Here is a 27,603-nt window from a genome sequence, read left to right on the forward strand (position 1 = left end):
CAGTAGACACAGCAGCAAGTGAGAAATAATCTATCCAACCAGGTTAGACAACACCAAAAAAGTGACCCGGGTGGGACAATTCAAAGTTTTGGGTTTTATCTCAGTTCTCACCAGGACAAATCAAAAGAAAGGCAGGCACAAACGTTGGCATTGAAATTTAAATTATTCCTTAAAATCCATATAATTCCATGTTGTGGAGAAGTAACATCATCACCTGAACCTAGCCTATGCATGCAGCAGAACTATTGGAGGGACATAACAGGCCCACTCACTACAGGCTACTTGTACAAAACTAAAGGAGGGGTAGATTCAAGACCAGTCACCCTTCTCGAGGAGAAAGAACGGCTGTAACTGGTCTTCTTTACAAAGACAAAGTTTCACCTTGAATTATTGTATCTGATCTGAAGAAAAAAAACACGTCTCTTGTATTTAGGTAATGTGAATATTCCACTGCTTAGCTCCAAGTGAGCTCATAACCAAAACCATTGACACAAAGAACCTTTGTGTTATTTTATATTACTGTATAGTTCCCTTATTTTAACAACATATTTGAACAGACGTTGGGTATAGCTTTAGGTCTCACCCGAAATAACGGTTAACTCTCTTTTATTCATGGGATTCCCCAACCTGCCTCTTTGAAGTTTATTCAATTGAATGTTCAAGTATTAATCCATACAAGTTGTCCATACAAGTCAACACAGATGTTTTGGCATTCCTGGTTCTTTCCTCATATGAAAAGACCGTAAGCCTTGACTGTCACTTGAGAATGATTCTCTGATGCAGGGTTTATATATCTTATACCTTCATGTATCTTATCATATATCTTCATATATCTCATGTACTTATTTCATATATCTTATATACTGTATTTCACTTCTTTTCCATACACTTTCAAGAAAACATGTCATCACAAAAAAATGTGGACATGGCAAAACTAAACACATATCCATTTATTGTATTGACATGACAGCTAAATCAATATATTCCTGTATGTACTTTTATACTTTTCTGAACCAAGGCAATCTAAAGCAGTTGGCTGGTGAACACAAGTTTTAGTAGTTTCTGGTGAGCTGGCTTTGTGGATCTGTGAAGTTGCTTTTACTGTTGTCCTCCTTTCTGCCACAATCATAGCAAAGTAGTGTTGCTTTCCTTGTTGGATTTTAGGTTTATGTTATAATATAGGGATTGAAGGAAGGATAAAACTGCTAATGTATGAAGCGTGAGACAACATAGGTAGGGTGCAAGTAAAGGGGATGTCTTGAAGCCAGAATTACCATAACACTCTCCCACCACACCATCTTTACCCATTCTGGAACAGACACAGTGTTGGTTCTGGGTGTCATATATTCTAGGTATGCCACATTCTTTTTTCTTCCATTTAAAACTTTAGGCAGTCTTCTGATTATAATATACCATGAAATGTAGCTAAAATATATTTTAGAAAGAGTTCACTAACAGTTCAAGATATTTGAAGCATTCCTACAAGGTGAAAAGCTGATCTCTACTCGTGCATTATAATGCCTTTTTTTTTTTCGATATGTGACCACATATTCTACTGACATTTAATGTCTGATGAAGGAAATACTTGATGTCTGTACTAACCAGGCTTTTGTGACTTTCACTTTACCTCCACACTTACATTTTCTCTTTTTTTTTGCTTCTGATTCTTAATTTTGCTACAAACCAGTAGGGTGTACACTTCCTGATGCCTGACCTACAAGAAGAAAGACAAATGTGCATGAGAAGACTGAATATGTGTACAATAATGAAGTTGCACTTTCTGGCAATAGTATATTGTCATTTTTAATAGTGTGACAACGTTATTGATGTTTTAAAGCTGTACCATAGAGAAATATCTAATCTATCTATCTGACAATTTTGTCAAGCCAGACAGTCCTGGGATTTACACAGATGTACAGCAGAACTAAGTTTGTGACTTTTTTCACTGCACTTAATGATTTCAACCTTGTTGCCTCCCTGCTCTCAGAAAATGACTAGACAATAAAGAAAAAGCATTCTGGTTAGATCAGGTCTTTATTTCCTTACCCCACAACTTCACATAGTCATCTTTCCATTGTTCCCCTGATGTGCTTGTTGTCTTGTGGAGCATAGGGAAATACCTGTACTTACAGGTATATGGGGATAATGCGATGCTTTATTTCTCAGGCTGGTGCTTGGTGATTGACCACATGGGAAGAAGAGCCCCTGTGTAAGCTCTGAATAAGATATACTCAGAGTTTATACAGGGGTTGCACATGTGTCATGTGTACTTGTACATTTTATTTCCCTATAGTATCAGTTTAAAACTATTTTAAAACTGCTGAATTTATGAGACTGCTGAAAGATACATTTTACTTAACAACCAACAACAGGTTAGGGTAAATTAAATTCCCATAGAGAATAATGAGCTTGGATTACCCATATTGTATAAGTTATATAAAAATAGTAAGGAAACTGAATCAACTATAAAAATGGGCCATAATCTTTACAATCACAAAGTAACAGGAGATGGCAATTGAAGCTCCCAAGAGAGATGGTATGATCTGTATCTCCATTTGTCCATTTAGAACTCTACATGGGACTTCTCACCTTGACACACGTCAAAAATGGCCATTATTGATCATCAATGATCATCTCACATTGTTGGGAACTAGATAAATAGATACTGTGTGATGGGCGTAATAAAACTTCACCATTACAGAATTGTACATGAGCACTGAAAATATACTTTTCATGCAGTGCAGGAGATACAGAACCTGCTCTCTGACATTGTGAAATGTGGCAGTGCTAGTTTGGCTGCATTCTTTGTTCCTCAATTCCAGTAAATATACAAAAGAGTAGACTGGCAGTGATCCAAGTTTGCTTCAATAACAAAATATTTTAACACTTTAATACATAACTATTCACGTATATGAGAAGTGAAACAATGAGAATTGTTTGGGCATTTTCTAACAGCTTTGTTGCAGGTAGGCTAAATATTATAGCTTCCCAGCCACCCTATAGATAAAACTAAATACCAGGGTTCTTCAATGGTCTCATCTCATGCTTATCTTGGACAACTCAATATGATACAGCATTCTTTTCTTGTCTTGGGTTAAGAATGACACTGAATGGCTATCAATCATTTCATGCCAAACAGGAGAGTCAAAGTTCTTTTTGAGCGCTGTGTGTTGTTAGTACATTAAAAAAATTCATAGTTTTTAATTTATGAAGGTAAGACAGTTCTGTGAGGGTTCAAAAAGGAATCCCACCAGAATCCACTGTTTTGTATATACTCTACCATTTGATAGTTCTCTGTGAAACCATCTGTCCGTTGTTCAATTACTGGCACCATTTGGTGTGCTTCCCGGAGCTGCTACACATGCCTTGTCTTGTGCTTAGCTTCCCTTTCTCATAGCCTGTTATTAGACACAAATAAAGGGATCGCTAGAACAAGTTGTTGACATTTCCACTGGTGTAGTAGGTTCAATTTGATGTTTGTCCTATGTGTGCAAGAACAACTTTGTGCATTAAGGAGCCTAGCACTGAAAGTGGCCTTGTGCACAATTTCCATTTTGCTGGTACTGTTGAGTGACAAATGCTAATGCTATGTTTTTCTAGAAAGTTTTATACTTACGTAAGTAGACTTTTCTATCCAAACATACCCTTTGATTTTGATTGTGCGTCAAGTAATAATATTTCAGGCCCATCAGCCAAACAATCACCCACCTACATTACTAAATAATATAAAAATAATATTGCTCCTGTTAGTGTTTTGTTATTGTTGGCCTGAAACTGGTAACCATGTTGGGTGTATTTACATGGAAAGCATCATATTTCAAATTGCAGTGATAAAAAATAATCAAAAAAAGACTACAATATCTTTTCAGGTATAATTTTATTATAAAAAAAACATGGAAGACATCTTGGTCCTAAGGAGCAGTAAACTGTCTCAAACACCAGTATGGTGCCTGTGTTCTGCATGTGCACTTTGTTAGGAATAACCTTTATATCATCCATACTAAAAAACAATAAAATACATTTCAAAACTGAGCTGCATTTTTTATCTGATTCAAACCTTCTTAGTTTTGACACAGGGCCTGATTTATTAAAGCTCTCTGAGGCTGGAGAGGATACACTTTTATCAGTGAAGCTGGATGATCCAGCAAACCTGGAATGGATTTCCTTAAAGTCATTTGCTATTTGTTAGCAAATGTTTTCAATTCTGGACCTGGTCCATTCTAGGTTTGTTGGATCACAGCTTCACTGATAAATGTGTATTCTCTCCAGCCTTGGAGCTTTAATAAATCAGGCCCACAGTGAGGAGATTATGTCAACCACAAGCCATTCTTTTGTGTCTTTAATCTGTACATAATTGTTACAGAACTAACACACAATGAAACCGAAAAGATTGTTGAACAGTTGTTACCTTGCCTTAAAATTAAACTCATCAATAGTTTAAGTATTCTTAAAATTGGGCACAATGGTTGGGGTAGTTTGTTTTTGCATTTTTTAACACTTTTTTGCCCCCACCTACTAAGTCAATCCATGCATGTTATGTCCTACTAAAAATAACCTCCTTGCACTTTCATCTGTATCTCATTCTGCCTGATCTCATATCATCTTTCTCATATCTTCCTACAGAAGAACTTAGTCATGAAGTCAAAGCTTCCTCAGGGCAGTTTTTATGAATGAGCTGCACCTTCACCTTCAGTTTCCTTACTTGAGATGCTGACAGAAGTAAACATCCTTGTTCTTTTCTAAAATCCCCTAATTGTTTTTCGTAAATTCTGTTTGAGCCATTTTGACCCTGGATAAAGGAAATAAGCTGATTAAAGCCACTAGAATCCACCTTTTAAAGCCACTAGAATCCACCAAAAAACCATTGTTTTTTTTGACTGTGCTAAGACAGTGACTTGCTGGTAGGACTGTATCTAGGAACTCTACAACAAAACCAATAATGGAATCTTTTCTTCTCAAAAACTTCCCAATGATAAATATAAATTGCTCCCAAAACCATAGAAATAATACCATCTTTATTTGCAAAGTTATATTTCTACCTGCAAAAATTACTGTGTGGCCAAACCTGGTGTGCTGCCCCCATGCACTATAGTAGTTGCATAGTTAACTTTGGATAGTATTATGCCTTTGCTCTCCAGTGATTGCTAAAAATTATAAACAAATATTAATCATTAAGAGAAATGAGTTCTGTAAAAAAATTAAAATGGTCTCTTTAAAACCCAAGGAAAAACAACCATGAACAAATCAAAAGAGGCTTGATAGGGGTAGTAACCCCAAAATGTGTCTCTATAGTAGTAGTTTTGAGAAGCTTGGCCTCCACCCGGAAAGAGCCAGAAGTTTCATAGTGTCAGACCCAGGGAATAAAGTGGATGGGGAACTCCAATGAAATTACCAAATGCTGTTGCTTTTGTTCAACACAAAACATGTGGAACAAATTTTGCACTCACTCGCCATGTTCAAAATATTTAGAATGAAATCATAAGAAATGTTCAGATCCCTAATAGTCAATAGCCCATTGGATCGAACCAGTTTGCTTATTCTTTCTACATTCTCTTCTGAATATGACAGTACATTTACCAGCACTATGTATTATGAGGACCATCCAATAAGTCTGTATCCAATCAGAAAGGCCCTAAAGGAGATTCATATTATGTAGTGGTTTTAATCTATTTGTTTTAACCAACAGTGTTATATAATACATTATATTTGTACGAATTCCTTTATTAATCAAATGTTTATTCTTTCCTAATAGGTCATCATATGATGATGCAGAACACACATCTAGGTAAGTAGTTTTTTTTCCCGCAAATCCTTTCATTCATTAATTATACAAAGATAACGTTACTGTCCTACAGTGCTGGATTTCAACCCATTCTTTCTTGGGTAAGGCAACAATTTCATGGCCCTCGGGCCCCTCCCACCCTACTACGTCATTATTATAGGAACAGATGTAGGTCTTTGTGCCAAATGGTCGACCAACCCTTTAAAGAAAGCAGTCAGTGAACTGCTAATTCTTGTTATAATCTTGTATTTATGGAACACCAGCAAGTTTTCTCATCAGTTTATTTTTTATGTTTTTTTCTTTTCAGGTGAAGCCTATATAGAAATTTTTGAGCAGCCCCGGCAAAGAGGGATGAGATTTAGATACAAATGTGAAGGCCGATCAGCGGGTAGCATTCTAGGTGAACGAAGTACAGAAAATAACCGGTCATATCCATCTATCCAGGTAATAATATAGTGACATGATGGAGTAGTCTGCTCTGGTCCTCTTTATTTCATTCACTCTGATCAAATTCTTTTTTTTTCGCAAACCCTTCTGTGTGTGGTTCAGGACTTACATGTCTGTGTGGGGGAAAGAGATTCTTACAAGAGAACCTCTACCTTTGGCCCTGATTTATTAAAGTTCTCCAAGGCTGGAGAGAATACACTTTCATCAGTGAAGCTGGGTGATCCAGCAAACCTGGCATGAATCTAGTCCAGGATTGAAAAGATTTGCTAACAAATAGCTAATGACTTTTAGGAAATCCATTCCAGGTTTCTGGATTACCCAGCTTCACTGATGAAAGTATATTCTCTCCAGCCTTGGAGGAATTTAATAAATCAGGGCCTTTGTGTCACGTGACAGAGAAACCTAAGAGAACTTCCTATTTCATGAGGGCAAGTAACTATTTCAATTAAACAAGGAAGTTGCTGGGAAGGTCCTTTTTTTGGTTATGGGTATTGCTGGGATATGGGTTGCAAAGAGAAAGAGGAATTCGCTGTGGGAGGGTTTTTTTTGTGAGAGAAAGGGGTTTTGGTGAGCTGGGGAAGGGGAGAAAATATTTTGAACATATAGAGTCACAGTTGTCCATTTGTTGCCCCTTTATAGTTACAACTGTCTGTTTGTTGCCCACCATATAGTCACAATGCCTGTTATTTGCACCCATATTGTCCTGTTTGTTCATTTATTAGCTCTCATTAGCTAAATGTTCATCAATTGCAACATTTACCTGTTTGCTGCCTGCAGATTATAAAAATTGACTGACTTTTGCCTGTTTATTGTGCCTAAAAATTTTTTGGGTGGGAAGGGGTTTAAAAAAAATCCACCCAACGTCTAAACTATGCTAGATATGATAGTTTTCTATCATATATAAAAATTTGAACATCGTCTGTTCTACTACCAGGTGGGACGGCCAGCCCCACTTTATTTCTATTTTCACAAATGAAGGAGGTGTTATGATTGCACTCCAACCACAGCACACACTTATGGTATAAAATGTGGGTTGGAAATAAATACAGCCTGATACAGCGTATTGTCAAGACATATAGCTCAAATGTTCCGCCCCACTTGATTTCCCACAGGAAGCCATCTGTAGGAAGCCAACCATGTAGAGGTGGGATGTTCTGCCTGGTTCCCCCTTATGTCAGCTTTAACTTTTGAGTCTTCGTATTCTGTGGCCTGTAAGCCAAACATCACCAATACTTTTTGATCTATATAATAAGGCCAAAAAACGTTATGCAAAATGCAGAGACTCCAACCAATACCAACTAAGAAATCATTTTTTATTGATTTGACTTTTCTGAACTGTTGCAAGATGCTATGGGCTACCACACATCGTTACTCTTGCACAAAATAACAATAATATTAACTAAGAATAGACTTAACAGCCTGGTCGGAGTAAGATATGGGGGAGAGACTGTAGATGTAATTTTAAAACTTAGCACTGAAACCCAAGCACACTTTTCATAATACAATGCCACAAGCTGTTTTCATGTCTCCCAAAGGTTTGCCAAACTGAAATTATGAGGGTAAATTTTTTAAACCAATCGATTAATTTTCCTGGTGCATGCATTTTGAATGACAGTGGTTGGTGAAGGTCATATTTGCTGCTTTATAAATACCCCCTGGTAATGCTGCCCCAGCAGTTATGGGTATACACAGATAAAAGAGATAGGTGAAAATGGAATGGTTCAGCAAAATATATAGAGCCAACATTAATGATAAAGTTCAATTTCATACAACAATTTACAAGGCCAGTATTTCACGCAATAAACTTTAAGCAATATGGCTATTACTGGGTGACACTTTTGCTCACTTGTGTATACAAGTCTTTATTATTTTATTTACCTTTATTATTTTATATTATACTTTATTATTTATTTACCTATTTTTCCTTTTCTGTTTCTTTATCTTGCTTCTTGTCTGAAACAGCAGTTTTGAAAATGTAATGTTATTATGGACAGCCCTACCTGCCTACAAAAATGATGACCTTTTGAAGGTCATGCATAATGCAGTTGGCAGTACCCAGAGAAGGGAAGTATAGGGGTGGTGCCCTATTGAACAGCTTTTAGCTGTGCCTAATTAATTTACAGGATCAGAGTAAATACATAAATATCTATAAGAGTATTAAAATAAAAAGAAAAGTTTTGCCATTTCTTTAATAAAGTATGTTACTAACTTAAATGTCTGAATATGTTGTAAACATCTATGATGTGATAATTTCCTGGAGTAATGGGTTAGGGTTTTGCTTTACCATGGTTATTACAATGTTTGTGTATGAATGTAGCAGGACTAAATGTCTCAATGCTGAAACAGGATGATCATTTTTTCTTCTGTCATCTTTTCAGTTGCAGAATTTAAATTACACTGTTAAAGGCAAAGTAAGAGTCACGTTAGTAACAAAGAATGAGCCGTACAGACCACATCCACATGATCTGGTGGGCAAGGACTGCAGAGATGGGTATTATGAAACAGAGTTTGGGGCAGATCGTAGGGTGCTATGGTGAGTATGTCTGATTTATTGCAGTGATTTCCTGCCAGTAATACTGCTTGTCTTGCAAAACGTTTCACAATCCTTTCCACTTCAGTTACAGTGTGATGAAATCATCTTGTGTTTTGGAATAAACTGTAAATAGGAATCATTACCCACAGACCATTCATTTGATCGATTTTGTAAGCTCTAAATCGATTGGCTGTGGCAGAATTTTGACAAATGCTTCTTATCAATCAGAGAAAAATCTGTGTGTTTCATTGAAAAATCAGCTAAAATTCAAAACCTGCAACAGATTTTACACGTGACTTTGCACTTTAGCAAAAGCATTATCATTTAATTTTAGCGCTTTGCATTCAGCAGCCCATTCATTTGAATGGCTACCAAATGCAGCCCATCACAATCAATCACATCAATACACTGCCATGAGGTACACAGAAATATGTTCTTAGGTGCATTTGGGATACCATTGACAATAAATGGCAACCTAGCACACCAACACTAATCGTTGTATTACCTGAATGCACTATTGTAAACAAGCCATTACAGGGTACTTCCCTTCACTTTTTTAGGACTTCTCAGGATGTGAAGGGAAATCATTCTATTCTTTCTTTTCGTGGCTCACACTAAAATGTATCATTTGCAATCTGACTGCTTGCTGTATTTGAACTGACACCTTATATATTACCAGAAAAATAAGTCCACCAAAAACCAGAATTTTAGCATGAGCGATGTAGGAAGGACTGGTTCACCCACTGGTTTTCATATCTCTTGTGGATTGCAGTGGTGGGCCCACGCCAGGTTTGGCCCTTGCACTAGGATCTCTCTTGCTGGGCAATCTCAGTCCTCTTGCTTGTGAGTTCACCATAACAAGGTTAGGAACATTCATGTTTGATGAGTGCAGCAAGTAGAAGAAGATGGAAACTCAAGGCTGAAATCTCTGCATTGATGTACTGATACAAAAGTGAGCAATTCAACCCACAAGTATCAATCGAATACAGAAAACAAACATTTTCAGTGGACTTTCCACTATGCAGAAACTAAATGGTGTAATGGTTTCTACCACTTGACTCCTGATCTTAAATGTAGAGAGTCTAAAAGTGTTTCATTCTGTTCTATCTTCATCAGCTTTCAGAATTTGGGCATTCAGTGTGTTCGGAGACGAGAAGTAAGAGAAGCCATCCATGCACGAAAACTTCGAAATATAAATCCCTTTGGAGGTAGGCTTGATCATTAAATATCTGTGTGTTTCATTTTTTTGTAATTGAATTAGGAACTCCCACAGATTCAATTTAAATATGAATTGCAACACAATCTTCAAAAAATCCTATTCCTTACAAAGTAGCTGAAGTTTCGTCAAACTAATGTAAAGTGTCTCCAATGGACTCTAACATCAATAGACCTTCATCGGTAACAGGTCAACACCCTTAACAGGTCAAATAATTGTAATGTACTCAGAAAGCCAAGCTGCAATTCTAAATGACATAGGAAGACTGCTGGCTGCCTTCCCTTTAACCACCTAATGTGGCTTAGTGTTGTAATAAGAAAAGCTGTAACCACAGCTTCTCTTTATATGTGCAAGTCTTTAAAGTCACAGGCATACTTCTGGGAAAGACAGTGAACCAATTACATGAGAAGGGAGATAACAATTCTAGGTAGCTCTTTCCATAGTCATGTGAAAAAAAAGGTTTGACTGATCCCATTCAGTAATGTATTTTGCTATCTCTGCAGGCTAGGGACAGGAAGCTTCCCTTGTAATAAAAAAAATATTCAGCATAAAATTAGGTGTTATTGTGGCAACCAGACAATACAGTGTAGTTGGGAAGGAAGAGATGTGACAGGGTGTGCCTGCAAAATGCAAATTTTGATTACCAGCAGTACTACTTTATACTTGAATCATGCGCAAGATAAACCACGTACTATATTTTATTGCAGTCCATTGCCAATCATAATAATGGTGCATTTATTATTGACAGCCTGCTGACTTCAACAATCCATGTATGTTCAGGAAAAACCCTGTTTTTGTAGATTGCCTTCCAACTGATTGGGTATACTTTGCAAGGGTTCCTGCTAGTGATGTGGCAAAGAACTCACAAATGCTTGTGCAAATCCATTTTTCTAGGGTTTTTTGTAACTCAACACGTACTGAGAGAGGGTTAAGGTAGCAGAATATGGGAATGACAGCAGTTCACTTATAAAGCATTCCATACAGTCAATATACTGACTGCTGACCTTTAGAATCCTTGCTGACTCCCAAATTCATACTGAAGTGTGGTCCTGGCATTCCTCTTCTAGAATGAGTTCCCCTGTGAATAACAGTCCCATATGCAGCACCTATCCTAAGTATCCCTCTTCAGAGTTTAATCCTTTAGCCTCTCCCTGCTGAAGCCAAGTCTTTGGGCACCGGGAATGTAGCTTATCGCCCTTAGTGGTCCAGTCTCCAGGTTTCCTTCCTTCCTGCACTAGCCAGACCGTAGTGACTGCAGCCCTGCCCTGCCCCGACTCCTTTTGCTTCTTCACTAATAAATGGCAGGGCTCCTCCTGAACTCAGTTCTCCTTGTACCAGAATCCTTCCTAAAAAAGCACCAAAAACTGGCATGAAAAGTGCAGAATTTTGAAATGCACTAAAGATAACCTAGTACATCTTAAAGGGACCTCTATACTAAAATGGGTACTGCAACTAAGTGAATGTATTTTGGCTGGAGTTGGTTTAGGCTGCACCATTTCTGATTTATTTGGCCTATCCATTAACCTAAAAAAATGAATTATATTGTGTATGTGTTTATTGTTGTGTCTTTGCTATTACCAATTCAAAGTATAAACCTGTATTTTAGGAAAGATAAAGGATGCTGGTAAAGAATTCTATTTAAATATTCTATATAGCCAAAAGTGGACACCCCTCAAAATGAATGAGTTCAGATGTTTGTAGCATTTAGATAATCGTGATCTTCTAGCCTTTGTGGCAACAACTTGGAGAAGACACTTCTGTTCCTGCAGGACTATGCCCAGTACACAAAGCCATAAAGAGTTATTTTTTATTATTATGGTATGGAGAAATTCCAGTGAATTCCAGTAGATCCTGAACTTACCCCACCAAACACCTGTAGCAAGAATTGGAACACCGATCAATGAACATGTCTTCTCATCCAATATCATGGACACTGATACACACCAAAATCTTGTAAAAAGCCTGCCTAGAAAAATGGCCAATCCTATATTTTTGCCCATTGTTTTGGAACAGATTGCACATGGTCATATATGAGTGATGGTCAGTGGTCCACAAATGTTTGGCCATATAAAACCATATTAATAAAGCAATAAAAATGTGATACTCTTTAAACATTCACCCAAGGGGTAATAATTGCTGTAATTTACCACATATGCACCAGAAGTATTTGCCTCCAAAGAACGCCTATATACACTATGGCTGATAGTTTATATATGAGGCATGCTAGCTTACTGGTTAGCTTTAATGTAGTAATGTAAACAGTTACCATCTATATCAGGCTCTGTGTACATAAATAAAGAAGGTGTTTTTTACATTTCCTGTGTCTGTATGGGCCTCCCCAGGGTATTCTAGTTCCTCTGGTACTCCAAAAACATACTGATAGGTATTTTAGTTTATGCCTACTTTGGACCTGAATTTAGCGAATGCTTTACTTGGCAGGAACTGATCCAAACAGTATTCTATGTACTTTGTATGGTTCACAGTAATATGTTCTTGCAAATGTTAAAAATATTTATTTGTCTTAGAAAATATAACAGGCCAATCAGGAGTTAGGGTGGTGGAAGTGTTTCTGTCTGCGTAGGAAACATCCTGCCTGTAACCCATATACAAAAATACTATTTTGAAAAGCACATAGCACATAGTCAGCTGTCTAGCAAAATTAGCTTTTTAATATGTCAGAACCTTTAGTTAATAGTGTGGGAGGAAGAATACCTATTATTCAGTTAGCATTACCATCTTCAGTACAATGGTATTCTTTTTAGGGTATTGAATAGGAAAATATAAAAATACTTCCCTGACATTAATAAAGGTTAAAGTGGAACTTCAGGCAAATAAAAATGTATATTTTAATGCATGTCTTCATTTAAAAATAGATCTGTAAGGGGATGCTTTCATTGGAATTAGGTTGTTTAGTGCTTAAGCAGCCCTTTTATTACAAATGGTTTAGAAAGAGCACCTTGATGCACACAAAGTCGTTCCCGACATTTTTTTAATGCCTGAAATGCTCTGAAAAGCAATGCCTGCATCTATTACTATACATGCAAAGCGGTGCGCTTATTACTAATAATGTAAAGTAAACTTGTATTTTACCTAATCTCTGTAGCCCAGGAATCTGATAGGTACAATGTGAATTTCAATACATTTGATGTACATAGGTACTGGGTATTAAAGCTTTAAAGTAAAGATAACAATGACTGTCCCTATTTAATGTACAGCGCTGCGTAATATGTTGGCGCTATATAAATCCTGTTTAATAATAATAATAATAATAACTGTTGATCCAGGGAACATCCGATTGCCTCATGGAATCAGGAAGGATTTTATTCGCCTGTTGGAACAAATTGTACCAGGGTTTTTTTTTTTGCCATCCTCTGGACCAACTATGTTCATAGGGTTTTATATCTGGGATTTGTTTATTTCCCTAGTGGTTGAACTTGATGGACTTATGTCTTTTTTCAACCTGAATTACTATGTAACTTTGTACATCAATGTGTGTTATTATTTATATATTGACATTAAGTGATATGTGTCATGATGTGTGAACAAATTGTTTTACTGGCCTTATAGCTAAACACAGGTTTCCTTAAGGTTAAAGAATTACAGGAATAATTATTTGCTAAGTTTGATGTGTTCTCTGTTCATATAAGATGAAGTTAGCATTGTGTATTCAGCCAATTACAGTCCATTTATTAAAAAAAACATTTTAGGATTTTATCCACAGCCTTGTAAGCACAAATACCCTGGAAATATCAGAATTGTGGGCTACCATAAAAATATGTGTTGGAGAACTTTATTATTTTTGTGTGATTATATTTATAGGAGCATCTGCACAGTTTTCGTATCTGAAAAGTCCCAAAGTAAATTCCTCCCAATGCAGCTTCATGTCATGGAGTGGCAACAATTCTGCATGGTCCTAAATTTGGAGCAGATTTCCCACTAAAGTGATAGAGAAATGTTGCAGGAATTGTTGCTATTAGTACTGTTACTTCTGATATACAAACTTGTTCTTTAGTTGACCATACCTAGTCATGCACACTGTTTACTTGATTGGTACTGTGCATATTCCTTCTGAAATCCTTTAGGTTGCAGTGTCTAGGATGGTGGGGGACACAAATGAATCTTGTGCATCCTATAGTAACTGGTTTTGGTACTTTTTTAAACTGCCAGACAAGATACCTTGTACCTTGTTGTACCCATTGTAATCCAAAAAGATGTCATATAGTCATATGGCTTACATAAAAATTCATAGGGCCCATTCACTTTGGGGTGCACTTTAAACACATCCTGGGACCTTCAATGCAGTGTCATTCAGCATACGTAACCCCCCACTACACCTTGCCACCAAATTGCTTTACACTGCAGGACCAAAAATAATGCAGGTCCAGTTTTTTTGACCATTGTTATGCAGCTCATTTAGATAAAAAGATTGTCCCGACGCAATTGACTATGAATATTCTCTAGTACAGCCATGTAACAACTTTCCCTGTTTTGCTTGCAGTGAAAGAGTTATTAGAATGTAATCTGGCATGCTTTTGTGCTTACCCAATAAGACAAAAGCTGAATTCTGATTGCTGTTCTTTATATTACTTTTGCTGAACACCAGTACACTTAACACAGCAGTAAATAAAGAGAATCTACAGTTGCAGTTAAAGGAGGACTTGCACAAAGATAATATACTGACAAAGCTATAATTTATGAAATGTTTGTATATTTCTAGGTAATAATAATTGTCATTTCACATACAAACTATGCCTAGTTGAGTTCTTTCACCACATGATCTAGACACATATTGTCCCCTCAATTGCACCCACCTGCATCATTCATATGTGCCAGCCTTAACGGAATGTTTTTTTTTTCTGTAGAAACGCAGAGCAATTCAAGTCAATTGTAAGCTAGAAATACTGTCAACTGGCTGTTCCTTTCCTTTTTTCACTTGAAACTTCCTGTTTCGCTACAACTAATGTGTTACAAAGGTGTATCTATTTTCAGACAATCATGATCTCAATTATTTGATTTTCCTTTCAGTGGTTGACAGTGAGTTTTGTACAAAACACTTGTTTTTACGGACTATAAATGTACTTTCAACTTTTACTCAGAAGTCAGCCTAGAATAACACAGCTGTATATCTTTTAAAGGCTTAGTCCTCTCAAAAGTAATATCATCTTTCTTTCAGAAGCCATGAGTCTAAAATGGCATGCCTGCATATCTAAGTGCTCCCAAAAAGAGTATTCTAACAATAGGCTGAGTCAGCCTTTGGCTTCCTAAATGTCTTGAATACGCCACCATATTTCTGTTACTCTCTTTCCACTTGGGAACGTTGGGTGTATCCTCCTTGTATGTCCCTAATGTGCCCTCTTGTCTATCAAATGTTGGTCTTTGTAAGAAGAGCCTCACCTCCATTAGTGACTAGGTTGAGAATTCATTTCATTTTTTGGGGGGTAGTATACCCATTGCATCTGTGTTCGGTGGTAGAAGGAATCCCATTAATTGGGGGACAATATTTATATTGTGCCAACATATTATGCAGCGCTGTACATTAAAAAAGGGTTGCAAATGACAGACAATGACATAGGAGAAGGTGAGGACCCTGCCCTGAAGAGCTTACAATCTAAGAGGAGGAAGTATGCCACAATAGGAGGGGAGGATATGGAATAGTGGTGGGAAGTATTGAGGGTTTTAAGAGACAGAAGAAGACCGGTTAGCAAGTTTGAAAAGATGAGTTTTGAGTAGAAATTAGGAGCAAGCCGAATTTAATGAGGAAGAGTCGAGGCAGCCTAGAAAAGCTCTGGAGTGGTGTGTGTGACGGGGTTATGAGTGGAGAAGTCATTAGTAGGTCATAATAGGAGCAGTTAGGGGTGTATTTTTCTACCAGGTCAGAAAGGTGTTTGGGACAAGAGTTGTGATATATATATATATATATATATATATATATATACAGTATATTTAATCCAATGCAGTAATTTAAATCTTTATTGTGTATGATTTTTCTATTCTCTGCTTACCATCATTCCATGTAGGAGTGTGGGCAATGGCTCTCAACTCACTTGTGGGTGTACAGGAAATAATTGTAACACTAAGTTCTTTACCATATCAGCGTTACATGATATTAAAATACTACATTAGCTGATGGGGCTGGCAGTTCTGAAGGAGGAACATTTAGTGGCCAGCATCAACCTACGGCATAATGCCTACACATAACACTGTGGTAAGATTACCTTTGTTGCAAACCACAATATGTACATCCTTGCAGCATTGATACTGAACTATTCTGAAGTAAACAACTAATTGAAACTATTCTGTTTAAATACACCTACAGCTTTAACTTATTAAGCTAGAAAAGTTTAAGTAGAGGAGTTGAATGTATATAAATAGGAACGTGCTTTTTTAGGCAAATTGGTCGGAAATATGAAAGCTAAGCTGCTACGAACAGCTAAGTTTCTCACACAGCACCATGTCACATGGGAACTTTACACCATATATGACACAGAAATGCTCTTTTAAAAGATATCAGCAGAGGCTTACAAGCTGTTGCCACCCATTCATTTGTTTGCAGGAGTTTGGCACAAATTTGAGTGTAGAAAGCTACATCCTCCAACACATTCAAGTGGTAGCATCTTGGTAGATCGAATTTCTGTCATTAAAACCCATGCCTTTCAAACTATACAATTAGCTGCATCGGTAAAGAGCCAACAAATTTAATTCGCATAGCCAGATTTTTTCTTAGTTTTGCTTAATGTCTAGAAGGTTTGGAGTCTTTTAGTTTTGCCCCTCCTCTATGCAAAACTCAAATAGAAAATGTTTAGATGTACATACACTTAAGATCATGCAATAGGCCGCGTGCCAGAGTCAGAATTCCCTATATTGATACTTGTTTGGGTATGCAGGCCAGCATGACTATCAAGGACGTAGGACTTGAATGAGGAGTCAGCGATGGAAGCCTACCTACCACTGGGTGAAATAGATCCTGGAATGCTTTAAAAAATTTATAGAGGTTTTACACAGGTGTCCGCTTTAAAGTGCTGGATAGGATAAATAGCAGTTTTTCTATATTTACCCCCCTGACGGTAACTCCCCCTAGTGTGACTCGGGGTGGAATCCACTTGCAAAAAGCGGTAACCCCGAGTTCCAGCGGCGATCGGACGATCCCTCAGTGATGCCGGGGTGTCTGTCCGTCGGGGGTGTGGCCGGGCGGAAAATTTAAAAGCAGATTACTGCGTAATCTACTTTTAAATGCCGTCCGGGTCCCGGCCACGCCTCTGCGCCTATTATCCTAAAGCTTTAGTTTGCATTACTTTTATGGATGGCTTTGATCTTACACTTTTATTATTGCATGAGTGTTGTATTAGGTATTATTGTGGAATGTGGGAGTCCTTTATTTGCACCAAGAAAGAATGTCATATATTAGCTAGCTCAGAAATGAAAAATTCCAGAACAGAGACCAATCTGAAACTGATATCACAACCCTTGATTCTGAACATTAGAATAGTTTATACCTTTAGAACACATTTTTCATCAACCTTGAGTGGTAACCAATCCTGGTGCAGCACAAATAACTCCAAACCTGATACCATGTGGGTGTACCCTTAAACATTATAAAACCTCAATGGAAAAGGTGCTTTGCTCATTTATACCTATGAGAACTGCCACCTTGTGCTATTCACAGCAATTTCAGTCCTGTTATTGTCATGAATGACTCAGTATTGTTTTCCCTTTTGTACATTTTCCATCTGCTTTTTGTATACTTGTGTACATGTGGGTATATTGAAGGACTAATAAACCTAATACATCAGTTGGTTTATTGTCTTTGATTATATTATATAAAGTGCATGTGTCTGTAAATATCTGTGTATGTATGTACATGTAGAAATGTCAAGTTATTAGAGCTAAAGATATAGGAGATCATTTTGTGTTTGTGGGTAGAGATATTTTACTAATCATAGCAGATCTTATGGAGAGAGATCTGACCTTTAATGGATAGGCAGGAGATAAAACCAGGATGATGTGTTACATGATAGTTTTGTAGTGCATAATGACAAATGTTCTTGACTTTGGTTTCCCCGCAGTACGAGAAGAGCAGCTACTTACAATTGAAGACTATGACCTCAATGTTGTACGACTGTGCTTCCAAGTCTTTCTTGCTGATGAACAAGGAAATTATACAAGAGCTCTGACACCTGTTGTCTCCAACCCGATTTATGATAACCGTAAGTTTCATAATTCCTTATAGCCAGATATGCCATCCCCCAGGGACACGATATCATCTGCCCTGTATCAGTACACTTTAAAAAAATATATTGGATTAATCTATAAGTAGAAATTAATTGATGTTTATCCCCCCCTCCGATTGCTATTAAATGAATTAGATTGGCTTGATAAGGTCTTAAAGGATGGTATCTCCTCTTCCTGCTATTTGCCCCTCTGGCTTGTGTGGTCTTTCCTTTAAGCCTGCTCTCAATTGCTTTTGACTTTTGAGGGGAATACTTAAATTGCAATAATTTACTGACATACTGCCCTGACCACTTTTTAATGATTAATTGAAGTCCTATGCTATAGAAAAATGACGGGAAACATACTCGTATATTGTTAAATCGCACATTGGACCTCTGCTCATACATAGATAGCTCAGACGCTCCTTGGAGAATAGTCTGAAGTTAAGAAAATATTAACAAAAGAGTATACCAAATGTACCAAAATATATTTGCTTGCACTCTCACCTTCTCGATTGCATACAACATCAGTGTGGCTTTAAAAACTTGTAGTTAATATGGAAAAATAGGGACTCAAAGCATGCACATATGGGGAGTTGGTTACTGTTCAACTTAAACTGGAATGGAGATGTTTGATTTAGATTACATTGACTGAGAAGTGATTATTGATATTAAGCATGGTACCTAAAGCATCTTAACAACTGTTGATTTTCTGGAATTTTGCATTGCATGCATTAAAAGTTTTTAGAGTTTTACAGTAAATGGTGCAAGAAATGCAAAAGATATTCAGAAATCTGCAGTTTTTGTAAGACCTTGTTATCAAAAGGGTTTAGAGGAAAATAGTCTTCAAACCAACAGGAAGTCATCAGCTACTCAGATAACCTCCCTTGTACTAACTGTGCAGAACTATCAAAAGTAACAAACAGATCTTGAAGATGGTGTCATATAGCAAAAAAAGATTAACCATCTTCAGTTAGCTAAGAATAGAAAAATGAGAATATAAGTTCTCATGTGCTGGTGAATCTTGATTTCTGCTGTGAAAGGTTGATGGCAGGGTCAGAATATGTCATCCTCATCCACATCATGATTTTGTCAATCAATTGTGTTTCTGTGTCAATGGTTCAAGGTAGTGTGGTGGCTAGAGAAATAATGTATTTCATATGAGGCCTCCAATAACTAATGGGGATAATTTATATACCTAAATACCCTATGCATGTCTGGGATACTAGGTAGATGTACTTAATAAAGTGGCCACTGCATTTAAATAAACTTTTATTTGCCATTTTAGAAATGCGGTGTTGTAGAACACTAAACTAACAAGACCTTTATTATATTTTGTACTCATTAGGGACTACTTTAACTATCTTATCATTTTAGGAGCACCCAACACTGCTGAGCTAAGGATCTGCCGCGTGAATAAAAATTGCGGGAGTGCAGCTGGAGGTGACGAGATTTTCCTGTTATGTGACAAAGTTCAGAAAGGTACAACTTTTGCTTTTGCTCCTCTCAATACAGGCAGTCCCCGGGTTACATACGAGATAGGGACTGTAGGTTTGTTCTTAAGTTGAATTTGTTTGTAAGTCAGAACATGCACATTATTTTAATAAATGCAATTAGGACAGATGTTTGTCTCAACATATTATTAGGCAGCATAGTGTCAGTTATTGTATAAAATCCTCACTGTGAGATAATCACAAACAAAGCAAACAAAAACTTTATGGAACCTAGACATTCATTATTTTATGGAGCAAGCTGTGCTTTGATATGCAAAAAGAAACAACTGCAGAGTTTGTTTTGGGGATCAAAGATGTTGCAGATCAGCTCTTACGATCACCCGCAACCTCAGCTGTGTTATGCAAAAGATTTCTTCTGCAAGTCATGCAAACCGCCCCTCTCCAATTCCCTGTCCTGCACACAAGAGAGCAGGGAAGCCCCGTTCATATCTAGCAGTAGTCTGTATGTCGGATGTTCTTAACCTGGGGACTACCTGTATATATTAATATTACAGTTATATTAGGGGCTTAATAAAAATATTGAAAACCCCAACTAAGTTTAGTTTAATTGTCTGAAATAGGCTCAAAAAGCTAAAAGGACTGCAAAACATTTTCCTCTTCATTTTATCTCTATACAGTGGGAGCAGAGGTGTTCAATAGTTCATAGAGGTAACCATTGCAAGAGAATAAGGCTGCTTAATATAATGCTGTGGAGTGCAAAGGACAGCACTTGCTTTCTGGCACTTTTTGAACAGATATAAAAAACACTTTCAATGTTATATTATTTAAACCAAAGAGAAACAAAAAAAGAAGTAAATTGCTAGGTATATACACAGTAATATAAGCTCAAAAATTCTCTATTACAAATTATTACTGTTATTATTGAATGACAATAATGCATTTGAAAATAACACCTTCACCCTTGAAGATGAACACTGAGCTAACACTTAAATCGGATTAGGTAATGTAAAAAAGATTTTACTGTTCTTCCAAAGGAAACCAGATACAGGGTTATTCTAAAAGATGTCCTATCACCACTTGATGGACACTAACTAAAACTTCTTCACAGCATTTCTAAGGCGGGGTACACACATGCAATTGTTCTCGTCCGATAATCGGCTCAGAGCTGATATCGGACAAGAATCTTACGTGTGTACAGCACTCATTGTCCATCGTCTGAACGTCCGTCTTGGCGGATCCGTGGACAATGGATGGCGAACGATCGTAATGGAAGTGAAGGGGGAGGAAGCGCAGCCGGGGTGCTGCTCCATCATTCTCCCCCTCCCCTCTCCATAGAGCAGAATGGTGCTGTATGTAAAGCACTCGTTCATGCATTGTTGGAAAGATCCTTTCCAACGATAATTATTGCACATATGTACATAGCCTCAAAATGATCAATTTATGTTTTTGTAGATGACATCGAGGTCCGTTTCTTTACTGACAATTGGGAAAACAAAGGGCACTTTGGACAAGCTGATGTGCACCGTCAAGTAGCCATTGTTTTCAAGACTCCTCCGTTCCCCTTTCCTATCACTGAAGTTACAACAGTTAAAATGCAGTTGAGGAGACCATCTGACCAAGAAGTCAGCGAACCCATGGATTTCAGATTCATACCTTGTGAAAAAGGTAAGAACTTGTCGCATAAACTGAACTGATATGCTTTTATTACATTCCATGCTTAAAAAGGCTAGCTTCACATTTTCTCAGCCCATGGGAGCATTTTAGAATTACTCATAGGGCTGAGAAAGTCTTAGCAATGACTTACTTACTGTCACGTGGATCGCATTAGTTTTATCACCATGAGTTTCTCTACAATTATTAGGTGACTTTACAAAATACTAATGAATGACATTGGTTGTTGCATGAATTTCCTTCAGGTCTGGCCTCAGAGCTCCTTCATTAGTCTATTGCCTAACAATTTATTATTGTCTGTTTACTAGTCCTGTGCATGGGATAATAATATTCATATGCTTTATGTTCTGCTTAAAAGGAACCCATTAGTTAAGACCTGTGAGGGTCAGTTACTGGCTTCCCTCTTTACTAATAATTATAAAGTGACTTAAACTAAGTCAGAAATCGCACTGGAAATGTCACAAGAAATGATGCAAGGTAGCAGAGAGCCATGCCTGGTACGAATGGTGGAATAGGGCAGAAACCAGGGCCAGAAGGGACCCTTCCTAAAAGAGGTTGAGGGTAAAATTGTAGGCTTTCACTTAAAAAAGTTAAAGGTAAAGTTAAAAAAACACTGCAAATATACATAAAGTATATCTTGTTCCAGATATGTGCTAACATCTGCCGTCCTATAGCAGATATACACATGATGAATTAAAGAGGACCCAAAACCTAACTGCTCTACTATCAATGTTCATTACCATGTTTTTTTTTATTGTTGATGTTTCTACCCTGAAAGTATGTAATGTTACCTTGTTAGGATGTTAAAGAATATAGTATTGCTTTATCGTATATAGTATTGCTTATATATATATAATATATATATATATATATATATATATATATATTACAAATACAGTAACTTAATTAGTATAATTTCCATTATAGTATAATAGACATATAATTGTAAATTGTTTTACAACCTATGTAGATAACTATGCAAAGAAGATTAGAAAAAATGAGGAGATATTACGTATATTCTGTGGTGAGTAACAGTTTATCTTACTTTGTGATTTATTATATGCGTTATTAGTTAATGATTCAATGGAGTTATCTTTCATTTACCCTACTAGGTAAACAAAAACATATAAGGAAAAAAATATTATTTGAGGTATGATAATGTATTAATTTTAATGGGCTTTGTTTTCTGGGAAAAAAGATGATCAAATAAAAATCAAAGATAATACAAATGAGTATCGGTTTTGTATATATAATTTATGTAAAGTATAGTACTATATATATTAAATATAGTACTATTTCAGTGCACCAATAGGCCCTTATGGGTCTCATACATCCGGTGCTGTGACACTTCAGAGACATGTTAGTGGACAAAGGGGAGTCATAGGAATCAAACACACCCAGAACAGTTGTGTAGAAAAACAAAAAACATGGTAGACATATAGGCATAACTGTAACTCTGCAAATTAGCAATTGTTTGATTAGGGGAATGTGGTAAGCTTTCCTACCAATTAAAAAAATATAGAAGTCCTAAACAGTGAAAGGGTACCAGTGTACATTAGACACAGGAAGCTGAAATAGTGATTACAGTCACACAAAAAACTTTAGCCTGGTTGGTGACTTTTAACTAGTGTCTGGGCTGTGATTTACTGAATTACAATCAAAAGGATGCTGAATGTGCTAAATTTAATCTGTAGTTCGTACTGGAGGTCAATTATTTAAAGTGTGCAAACTCTTATATTGGACAGGGTATACAACTCTGTATTGATTTGTCTGTGAATGTGTTTATTTTATTTGTGAAGGTAGTATGTGAGTGTTCAGATTTAAAATAGGTCATTTATGGATGCTGCAATCTTGTTATATGTTTGGCCATTGTTAGTCAAGCTAATGTTTTGGTGTAAAGAATAGTTTTAGTAACATTAATATCAACTGGTGCCTTTGTTTGGTAGATTCTCAAAAAGTGCAACAAATGGAGAAACCAGAAAGCACTTTATCAACCTTACCAAGATTTAATGACAGAGAGCGGTTAATTAAACCAGGTAAAAATTATTTTTTTATTTTATTTTACTCTGCCACGAGTCATTATAGCTTCACAAAATAATACAATAATAATGTTTATCTTACAGAACCTATATTTCATACTGGAGGTTGTGCACAACCTTCCATGGAGCCCATGGCACCGCCAAGTGCCTCTATATTTTCTTTCACCATGCCTCCAGAAACCAGAAACCCATCTGTCCTTGATCAATTGACCTGGTCAATGATAACAAACCAAGCATCAAGCTCAAACAATCATCAGAAGTTCTCTTACAATCACATGCCAGCAACCACAGCTTCACAGAAAGGGGGCCATGTGAGAAAACTTCAACAGGTTTCTACTAACCACCAGTCGGATTATAATCCCCTACTGCAAACAAACAATTCCCTGAAGCACACCGGATTCAATATTTCTGAGAAGACATATAAAGAAACCATATGTATACAGGATGTCTCCCAACTCAATTATCCTTCTGTATCTTTTGGAAATACCCAATATACAACTTCCTTCAAAGATATGGTTGGAAGAGATACCGGTCACTTGATACAAAATAGATCCACTGATTTGTCTTGTCAAAGTTTAACCAGTTTAGAGCAAGCAAATTATTTTGATCCATCATTTCATGGCATTTCGCATGACAACTTGGGGACTCAGCAAGGTACCGATCTCATGGACAGCATGTGTATGAGCGTTGATTCTGAGCTTGAATCCTTGTTTGAAAATCTATCACAAAGCATGCCAAATCCATAGCACCATTACGAGGAATGAACCTCAATCAATAGTGCTGTTGTTCAATGCAAGAATAGACTGCAGTTGTTCAGGAAACTGGATTCAGGAGGAAAATTAGCTCGGCTGGTCATTTTTGAAGTCCAGTTTTTGTGATATTATATTTACAGAGCCTTAAAATGTATTAGGCAGTTCAAAAGGTGCCATTTTTATTTGGACAATTTGGAAGTTATTGTTGCAAATGCATTAGTTTTTTTTACAGTTCTTGAGGGCCTGAAGATAATTTACAAATAGTCAGAAAAGATGTAAAAATCAAAGATTGGAATTGGACAACACCGATCTATGTCATGTTTTTCCTCTATTATCAAATCCCTTAATTGTAAGGCAGATTTGGTCTCTGAATTTTGAACTAGCAATCTCTCTAATAGATAGTAATCTCTCCAATAGATAACAATGCCAAAAATACCCCTAAAATGCAAGTGTTATGTTTCCTACACAAGACTTTTCTTATGAACTGAAACAGACTCCTCTGCAAGAAAAAATAGACAGGGCAGCACATGCATGCACGATGGGGTTATATTATGAAAAAAATCTGTTTCTCCAAGAAGCTTGGCACAATAAAGTCATGTGGGCCAATGCAGATCGGCATGCCTTATTGGCAACAGTGGTATGTACATCAGACTTTAGCTAAACTAAAAGCTATAGTGTGACCTGGGGCTCTGTATTCTTTACAACTCTTAAATAAGAGTCTTCCTATTTCTTCAGCAGTGGAATGATCTGATCACACTTTCTTTACTCTGAAGAAAGATGTTATTTTATCATTTTTATTTGTAAATTGTGAAAAGAAATTCATTGTAAATATAGAGAATGAGAGAGCAATCCGGAAGAGTGCTGCAATATTCAGCAAAGATCACTTTTATTTAGCATTTATTAATTTTTTTCTATTGTGCATTCTGATATTTTATTTTCCTAATGACTGTACTATATAACTGTACTATTGCTTCAACACATTTTTACACATTCTCAGAGCCTTTTATGTTATTTGCTAATATGCAAATATTGATGAATAAATATAATGACTGTGTCATTGTAATTAGGTCTTGGCTAAATAAGCTGTTTGGTTTATCACTTGTAAACAACGTTTGTTTAAGATGGACTTAGACTAGTGTACTCTGTCACCTAGTATAAAACACATATCATCAGCTTATGTGTGTGCATGATAACCGTATGAGGTTCCAGGAGCAGGTAACATCAAGGCACCAAAACATGAAAAGAAACTTTTATTACCTGAATTGTAAATTTCCCTTTTGACCTTCACTATAATTGCAGAGGTACAGCTATAAAATGCATTAGCAGAGCCCATCATGTTTAATTATACAAATTCTCTAGATTTTTTATCTCTTAACTTTCCCCAACTTTTGTAGCTTGCAGGCTATTTAGTGATTAACTCATCACCACCATTTCTCTACCATTTCTTACCCATACACGTTAAGGATACCTTCACTCTATAATTGGACTTTGAACAGAACTTATGGGACAGTGTATCCAAACAACGCAACACATTGGATGCAGCAATGGAAAGTATATGTGACAACATGCTCTGATTGAATGTAATGCTTTATATTACAGGGTTCTGGACTCGAAAATAAGGCAACCAGGACAAATACTGGAATTTTAGCTGGTAAAAGTAGATTATGGATTTTATACCAGTAATGGGGAACAAGAAGGCAGCAGTAGGTCATGGCTGGTATTACTTGTACCTCTACAATAGCAGTGCCTTGTCTATGTAAAGGGAAGTTTACAAAGTTCATGTGACAATATGAGGAACACTCAGACACTACTAGACAAGCACTCAAAGGCAAAAAAACAAAAACATTTTTATTGAGTTTGGTCATGATTTATTGTTGAGCATGTCTAACTGATTCAACTTACTTTTGAATGCTGGGTACATGTGTATGAAACTGTTTCAATTTTGAAACACTAATATAGTTTTAGAGAAACGGTGGGATAGCACAGGCTTCCAAACTCTGACTACTGTATTTATTGCTGTTAATTGAAACCTACTACATATAGATCTCTTGGTAGCTAAAAACAGTGGGATTTCTGGAAAAGAACCTTCCATCTCTACCCATCTATCAAGGTCATTGAAATAGGGGTCCCTGTGTATATAATGGAAAAAAAGCATAAGGACAAGCTGTTGGGGTACAAAAGAAGTGTTAAAACCAGGAAGGTGGTTCCTTCACCAGCATCAGTCCTTAATAAATATACCCATTTTGGTAGCCTTACTCATGAAGCTTGTTACCTTTTTTTTATACCAAATTATAAACTAAGTCTGTCATAACTGCACAGCACTATTACCACTGTTATTTCATCAGATTCTATAATATATTTATACTTCAGCATGGAAAATAACATTTGATGTTTCAAGTGAATTCCTGTGTTCTACCACTGAGTGGACTATGTTATATTTGCTAAGCAATATTCATGTATTGCCGCTGTCCCTAGTGATGGGGTCTTAACTATAATGCTTTCCAAACTGGAAAGGTTTCCATAAAGTGATCTGTGTACAAGTTCTTTTTTATACATATATTAGATGGATATAAATACTGATTTGTCATTTACATTGCCTACTGCATACCAGTCATGTCGGCTTTAAGTGATGGAAGAATTGTTGATGTCCGTTAATTGTCTTGTAATTTCTGTTCGGTGATTCTTCTTTAATGGTAATGAATGGACATTTATTTGATTTAGATTTAGTAATCACTCTGTTTTGCTTTCTTTTTTTATAATAAAAATGTTTTTTAGCTCTACGTTTTTCCACTGTAACTGTCTGGTAAATGTGGAAGCATTTGGTGGGCAGACGATAGCCCGGTGTCCTCCTTACACCAGTAGTGCCTATTCTTTGTTGTCCAATGGCCATTATTGTGGGCAATATAAACTAACCCAGGACATGTTAAGGTACATGTATATAAAATTGGAATACAAAGTTCAGTACATTTTCAGGAAAAATGTAAGCTAGAACATTAAAATAATGGAAAAGTAGAATCTAAACTCCATCATAGTCGATTGCATTGCCAATATGCTGTATTTTAAAAGCCACATCCCACTTCCGGATAGAACAGAGACCATGACTATGCCTGGAAATGAATATTCCTTCAGTCAGCATACAGGCTTTTACTGAAGTGTTTTAGGCCTTAAGATATAATACTATATATAATATATATTCATTATATTACATAATGATAAGTATCATTTGTGTAAAGAAAACCCAGATTTCTGTCCCATGTTTTCTTATTGGTGCCATCAGTAAATATTTATGATTTCCTTTCTTTCTTATAAAGTTCTCAACTCTATTTTTTTGTCACATTTATGTTGTATATTAATACCAATGTTTAGTATATCTTTCTCATTTTTGAGAATAAGTCGCTTTGATATATTTTGGCTTGTGTTGGTTTAAACATGTTTATTTTGTATTAATGGTGAATTTAATTATTTTTTTTAACAACACAAATAAATTAATCTGGAGAGCAAA

At 36.5% G+C, this 27,603-nt stretch overlaps 1 protein-coding gene across 1 annotated transcript in view; it reads left to right on the forward strand.

The window, feature by feature from the left end:
• The window catches only part of REL (REL proto-oncogene, NF-kB subunit), a 34,963-nt gene extending 7,360 nt beyond the window's left edge, over nt 1-27,603 (forward strand). Inside the window, exons 2-11 of the mRNA XM_072409523.1 lie at nt 5,753-5,785; nt 6,090-6,226; nt 8,608-8,762; nt 9,879-9,970; nt 18,042-18,182; nt 19,563-19,667; nt 21,092-21,304; nt 22,281-22,334; nt 23,257-23,346; nt 23,434-27,603. Coding sequence (XP_072265624.1) covers nt 5,753-5,785; nt 6,090-6,226; nt 8,608-8,762; nt 9,879-9,970; nt 18,042-18,182; nt 19,563-19,667; nt 21,092-21,304; nt 22,281-22,334; nt 23,257-23,346; nt 23,434-24,095 — 1,682 coding nt within the window. The 3' untranslated portion in view covers nt 24,096-27,603. The remainder of the gene's footprint in view (nt 1-5,752; nt 5,786-6,089; nt 6,227-8,607; nt 8,763-9,878; nt 9,971-18,041; nt 18,183-19,562; nt 19,668-21,091; nt 21,305-22,280; nt 22,335-23,256; nt 23,347-23,433) is intronic.

Source organism: Pyxicephalus adspersus, chromosome 4 (genome assembly GCF_032062135.1).
Source record: "Pyxicephalus adspersus chromosome 4, UCB_Pads_2.0, whole genome shotgun sequence".
Taxonomy (NCBI): Eukaryota; Metazoa; Chordata; class Amphibia; order Anura; family Pyxicephalidae; genus Pyxicephalus; species Pyxicephalus adspersus.